At 38.7% G+C, this 7,129-nt stretch overlaps 1 protein-coding gene across 1 annotated transcript; it reads right to left on the bottom strand.

The window, feature by feature from the left end:
• Window positions 1-923: 923 nt before the first annotated feature.
• Window positions 924-3,390, bottom strand: LOC128372567 (E3 SUMO-protein ligase ZBED1-like). The gene is made up of 3 exons (XM_053332664.1): window positions 2,826-3,390; window positions 1,697-2,620; window positions 924-949 (listed from the first exon to the last, which is right to left on the bottom strand). The coding sequence occupies exons 1-3, from the start codon at window positions 3,388-3,390 to the stop codon at window positions 924-926; spliced, it is 1,515 nt and encodes a 504-aa protein (XP_053188639.1).
• Window positions 3,391-7,129: the final 3,739 nt, after the last annotated feature.

The following is a 7,129-nucleotide window of genomic DNA, read 5'->3' as shown; positions in this document are numbered from 1 at the left end:
GACTAATCCTGCACCGAGCACAGTGTGGGCAAACTAATGCTTTATAATCCATGCAAGTCCATATCAACACTGCACACTTGCAAAGGGACAGCAGTAACATAAACTCTGTTGGGATAATTACAGTGCTGTGTGTCCACTGTAAAAACTTCACACCCACACCGTGCAAGTCGCGTAAATCGTGTTTCTATCCAAATGTTGGGGCGAGTTGTAGGTACGTTTCCAAAAAGGCGACAAAACAAAATGCAAATCAGTGTGTTTCCATCCACCACAGTTATGCAAATACGGCATACATGACAAGATTACATAATTGCTTCCCACCCAAGACAGCATTTAAGTTAAAGATCGCCTCCACATGTTTTAAGAAATATAAATATACTCTGCTTTGAATAATAATCTTGTACTTTAAAGAAAAAGTTCAATTATCTCATTAAAAACCTTGAAATGACATCTAGGCAAGGCAAGGCAAGGCAAGGCAGTTTTATTTATTTAGCGCATTTCATACACAATGGCAACTCAATGTGCTTTACATGAAACAGAAAAACATGTAATTTGAGAAACTTAAAACAAACAATTAACCCCCACCCCCACATAATAAAAACAAAGTACAGAAAAATAGAAAGACATAAAATGATTGCAGCATAAAATAATAAATTAGCTTTAAAATCATTAAAAGGACATAGAGTGCAAATTAAAGATTAAAATGTAAAGTGCTTTAAAAGAGCTCAATCATAAGCACAGGAGAAGATAAATGTTTTTAACCTGGATTTTATAAGTCTCTAAATTGTGAATTTCCAGTATTTCAATGAGTGCCTTATAAAAGGTTGAACTATAGTGTCAAACTCTGCAAAACACATTTTTGATTGGATGGAGGCTTTAATGACTGAATCTGTCTCGTCCGTCCACTTGGATTATGTGTATTATTGTCAGTACTCATACATCACTGATGTGTCTGCAGAAGAAAACACAAATATTACAACTTTCAGGGACCAAGGCTTGCTCTCTGTGTGTTTTCCTTCTTCTTGTGTCTTGTTTGTCTGTGTCTGTCTCTCTGTGTTGTGAGAGTTAGGGTTAGGTTATCCGACCACTTTGTTATCATCTGACTCACTTTGTTTCGTCCAGCTCCTTCAGACTAGTCTGCTTGGTCTAGGGCTGGGCGATATGGCTGAAATCTCTATCACGATATAAGTGTTTCATATTGGTCGATATCGATAATTATTGAAATATTGTATGACCTATTTAATCCTTACTCTAATTGTAGGCAATAAGCATTTAGGAAAAATGCATGTCAACACATACTGTATGTTCAATGTTAAAATCACAGTTGAAATCAATAATAAAGTGCTTTTTATTAAGTGTTATAAAAACATGTGCATGCAAACCTGTGCAGATGTAGCAAACATGTGTAAACATAGCAAAACCTGATATGAGAAGAACAATGATATTTTCTACTGCAAGTTTAGTGCAAAAATGTTAATAACAATAACATTTAAAAAAATATATGCAGTATTTTATAAACATAAAATAAATTAAAGTAAAACTGAGGTAGACTTATACATCTGTAACATCTGAACTATTTATTTTAGCTCAAGGTTTTGTGCAAAGAACACCAGCTGGTTGACCTTCTCTGGTTTTAAAGCTGCCCTGGTGCATGTAACAATATTACCCCCAGTACTAAAAATTCTTTCTGAAGGGGTACTGGTGGCTGGGATGTACAAGTACTTTTTTGCCAGTTGAGACAATCTGGGGAAGTTGTGTTCATGGAGCCTCCACCAGTCCAGGGGTTCAGCCTCACTGTCTGCATCAGGGCACCTCAGGTACCTTTCCAGCTCACTCTCCACTTGTTGTTCATCAGACAGGTCAACTTCTTCTTGACTCTGCTTTTTGAAGAAGCTCCCCAATGACTTGCGTTGCTTCTTCACGCCCAGTGGTAGAGGTGGTGCAGCGGCAGCCGCAGCTCCACCTTCTGCACCTTGATCTGCTGCTCCCTCAGAAGGCCCTGCCAGTGACTGGCCTTGGCCTTCCTTCATAACCTCAGACACTGCTCTCATTTTAATGGCCCCTACCTTCTCTGGTCTGATGTACTGGACTTTAAACCTGGGGTCCATCAAGGTAGCCATATCAAGGAGATCGTCTGTGTCTGAATACTTCTCATCAAGATAGGCCATTATTTTTGTCTTCATCTCTTTTGTGAGCTGAGTGTCCCCCTCATTTACTTCAAGCAAATTGGAGCGGAACAGGTGGAGCACAGGTTTCACATAAGAGACGGTCACATATGACTCACCCGAAAGGGAGTCTGTGAACTCCAGGAGAGGAGTCAAGGCTGCATTCATAGACTCAAGGACATCAATGTCCTGCCAAGTTGGGATCAGGTGCCTGGTGTTTTTGTCTGCAGACAGAACTTCAGTAATGGCCTTTTGTTGCTCTAGGACCCTTGCCACCATCCTCTGCCTTGAGCCCCATCTGGTTAGTGACTCTGTGATCAGCTGGTGTGTGGGAAGATGGAGACGTTCCTGTGCTTTGGAGAGTGCACTCTTTTTCTTCCATGAGTAAGAAAAGGCAGAGACCACTTTCTTGCAAACACCTACAGCCCTGTCCACTCTTCTATCCTTTCCTGCAGCACCTGTAGAAAAACAATGACAGCATAAATTACAGATAATAGATGAGATTCAGTAAATTAGTGTAAAGCTGCTTTCAGGAATAATAATAATAATAATAATAATAACAATAATAATAATAATAATAATAATAATAATGTATTAGCTAACAAAATCAATCCAGTAACCAACACGGATGGATGATACCATCAAAATGACAATGCTACTCACCAATTGCAGAATGCAAACGATGGCCAAAACATTGTAGCCTTGTCCAGTTGTTGAGTGAAGTCGCCTTCACCACATTTGCACCACTGTCTGTGGTGATGCACACCATTTTTTTCTCAATCAGACCCCAGGACAGCAGTGCCTCTTTCAGCCCTTCTGCAATTAGTTCTCCTGTATGGTCTTCGGGAAAATATGCCGTTTCAAGGCATCGTGTTTGTAATTTCCACTCCTCATCTATAAAATGAACTGTCAGGCTAATGTACGGCTCCGACGTACGGCTTGACCACAGGTCGGATGTTGTGGCAAAGTACTTTGCTTCCAATATTTCCTTTTGCACGGAGTCTTTGCACAACAGGTACATTTGGGGAATGGCAGTTTTTGAGAAGTATTTTCGCCCAGGAAGAACATATCGTGGGTCAAGCACGTGAAGTAGGTTTTTAAAACCCGGCCTCTCCACGGTACTGAGTGGAAGCATGTCCTTAGCTATGTGATAAGTGACTGCCTGACTGATATCTTTATAGCGTTTAGATGACTTGTCATAAGGCACTGATGTTGAGTACCTCTCCATGGTGGTCTGCTGTTTTTGTTTTGTTGATTGTGGTTGTTTGATGCGGCTGTGTTCCAAAGGGTGAGCGCGGCTAAGATGGTAAAACAAATTGGTGGTATTACCAGTCTTGGTGGGGACCACGGTCTTGCATAACTTGCAGACAACATTTGTCTGACTACGATCGGACTTATAATATCCAAAAAACTCCCATACTGGCAAGCTGACCTTTCCGGATTTATTCACAATTTCCTCGCTCGTTGGTGCACTCATCTTTGCTTTCTCCAACGCTGTTTTAGGAAAAACACACAACCACGAGACAACGAGATGGCTGGCACAACCAAACTTGATACTGTTACATGATTGGCTATTAGCGTGTCACTGCTCATTCGTTGCTAGGCACCAGATGACAATTGCCTTTGCTAATGCAACCAAGCTTGCTTTGCAACGATTTAAACCCATAACCAGAGAGCGCTCTGGCTAAATTTACGCCGGTTTCTTGAGAAAAAAAAAATTCTATCGAACACATTTTCTATTGATATCGAGTATGTGTCTATCGAGATACATATCGTTATCGTTTTATCGCCCAGCCCTAGCTTGGTCTCATCTACAGTCACCAGCTCTGATCCCAGAGAAAGAGGATTAACTCACCTGCCAGCCCACTGCAATGACACCGGACCTCAACATCAGAATGAGGACTCTAGTAAATAGGACTTTGCAACATTTCAACTATTCTGTGAAAATAAATCCACTTTTGTTGAACACATTCCAGCTTTTTGTTCTGCACATTGGGTTAAAAGAACACTTTCTTATTTTTTAAAACAAGTCTCCATTAGCTTTCACGCCATATTTTCTTCATCAATATGATTTGGTTTTCAAAGCTGGATCCTCTGTGTGTTTTAAAAAAATCTTGCAATTGGTTTTATTTACTCTTATACCTCCTGTCTTTTTATTGTTTGTTTTTTGTGACTTTATTACTTTTATGTTTACATGAGCTGCTCGAAACCTAATGAAATGACTATCTATCTATCTATCTATCTATCTATCTATCTATCTATCTATCTATCTATTTTCCATTTCGACTACTGTAAATCACATTTACTTTTTCAGTTTCAGTCATACACCCTCATCACACTCATTAATTATTTTTGTCAGACACAAAGATGTTTGATTTGTTGTCAGTGTGCAGCAATTCAAATTGTCTTCTGCATTTTTTTACATGTACAAATAAAACCACAACATCTGACCTGAATCAATATAAATTCACCATGTTATCTATATATATAAGTGGTTCCAAATTTTGATGTTCAGTACTGTTAACTGCTTCTTTATACTATTTGTGGTATTTGCATACCCTTCTGCTATCATTATATAACTCATGTTGTAAATAAATAAAGACTAACAGGCAACAAAGTTAAAGAAATAGTTTGTAATTTTGGAAAATTAAAAAAATGAGAGTCAAACTGTTCCTTTAACTCTACACAGGTGACTGTAAGATCCTTCAGATTGCAGACAGAAGAGACCCTGTGTGTGTGTGTGTGTGTGTGTGTGTGTGTGTGTGTGTGTGTGTTTGTGTCCACTAAATTTGCTCTGCAGTGGAGTGAAAAACCTCAGATGGACCCATATTAGGACTTGCCTGTTTGATGAACCATTATGAGATATGTGTATGCATGTACACACACACACACACACACACACACACACACACACACACACACACACACACACACACACACACACACACACACACACACACACACACACACATAGCTGAATACATCAACATTGCATTCTTAGAGCACTCTCCTCCACAGAGCAAACTCTATTAGCAGGCGCCTTCCCTCAGGGCTGACACTGACTTCTCCTATCAGGCTCTACTGTCCTCAAGAGGACACACACACACACACACACACACACACACACACACACACACACACACACACACACACACACACACACACACACACATACACACACACACACACACACACACACACACACACTCCCATGGGCGTGAAAAACAGACACACATGGTTCGAGCAGGCCTATGTGTGCATGTGCGTCAGAAGGAAAGCGATTGAGGAAAAAAAAAAAGACTAAACGCAGAGAAAAAAAAAGACTAAAATATGCAGAGGAGACTTTTCAGCCAGTCACACAGTACAAATGATTTTTCATATAAGTCTCATTCAGTGAAATCGGTGCCAGCATTTATGACAGTTCATGCTCTTTGACTGAGATGCCAGTCCCAGTGTAATGTTCTAAAACGAGTGCGTCACTTCTGATTTCGGCACTTCCAACCAAAACCACACAGGATTTATGTGTTCATGTGTGAGAGAGGCAGATATACAAGGAATAGGTGAGAAATTGGACTTTTTCATACTTAAATAGAATATTTCCTTACACATACGCACCAATTTTCTTTATTGAGAATCTGTTCCTGATGGTATTTAATGTATATTTCAGGTTAAATTACTCTTATGGTCTTGTAGGTGAATGTTATCTGATGACAATGTTTAATAAATCAATATCAAATCTGCTACAGTTTCCAAGATGATGTGACTCCTTTCTGCTGCAGGACCAGTAGACCTCTTCTAGGTTTGTGCTACAAAACCGTTCCTCAGATTTTCAGCCAAATCCAGCCAGATGGCAACTGATGTAAAATGCAGCAAGGAGGCTGCTAATCCTCTTAGTAGTGGTCTAGTTTATTGATGGTAATTAAAACAACATCTCAAAGTTAATGTGGAAATGATTTATTAATTAAAGAGCTGCACACAATCCATTTGACCAGATATAACATATGAGATGTATCTAGCAGTGAGTGGCTGAGTGGGAACAGAATCTATTTCAAATTAAGTACAATACAGATACATATAAAATACATACTGCTATCTACAACCTTCTACTGTCCATTTGTCCTTTTGAGGAGCCCTCAGCAGTCTATCCAAATTACACTAATGGTCAGGGGTCAGGGGTGTATGGGCCATCCTCATCAACCCCTACTGTACATACTGTGTAATAACAGCAATCTTACAAGTTAATTGTGTGTTACAGTATGACAAATCTGTCTAATGAAATGTCTAATGAAATCTTGGTCAAAATCTGTGTGAATTGTAGTGCTACAACATAAATTAGATTAAAAAAAAACATATGCAAGCAGCCATAATTGGATTGGTTGGTTTGTAGACGTGGTAGCTGCAGTCACAATATGAGAATTTGGTCCTAAATTTCTGACAGTGTCACAATAATGTTGCAGGCTGTGTTGGGTCACCTAAGTTCTAAGTTGGTCAGTGGTGGACTGTTTCACGGTTCCTGTTAAAGGTTTTTTTGGGGGACTTGAAGAAAGTTTATAATTGTTTTCATTTGTCTAAATAAGGCCAGTATGTGTACTGTATATTGTACTGATAATTCCATTAAAATATTAGTTAATTCTTTGGTAAAGTCCCAGTTACAACAGTATAAACTAAATTACTTATTTCGGAAAAGTAACACAAGTTAATTTATAATATCTTGTTTTTTCTTTCTATATGTTTGTACTTTAAAAAAGAATACTAATGGTAGAAAGCTCACCCAACACCAAGAAAACAGTTTATATATTAGATGATAGATTTATCAGTTATACAACCAATGATGCACAAAGAAAGCACCATTATAATAATAATAATGATAATAATATGTCAGATTTATATAGCGCCTTTCACAAAAGGACGCTTTACAAAGGATAAAACAAACAAACTAATGAACAAAACAAACAAAACAAAATCAA

This window comes from Scomber japonicus, chromosome 14, assembly GCF_027409825.1.
Source record: "Scomber japonicus isolate fScoJap1 chromosome 14, fScoJap1.pri, whole genome shotgun sequence".
NCBI lineage: Eukaryota > Metazoa > Chordata > Actinopteri > Scombriformes > Scombridae > Scomber > Scomber japonicus.
The sequence above is the reverse complement of the archived record's forward strand: the minus strand, read 5'-3'. Positions and strand labels throughout refer to the sequence as shown.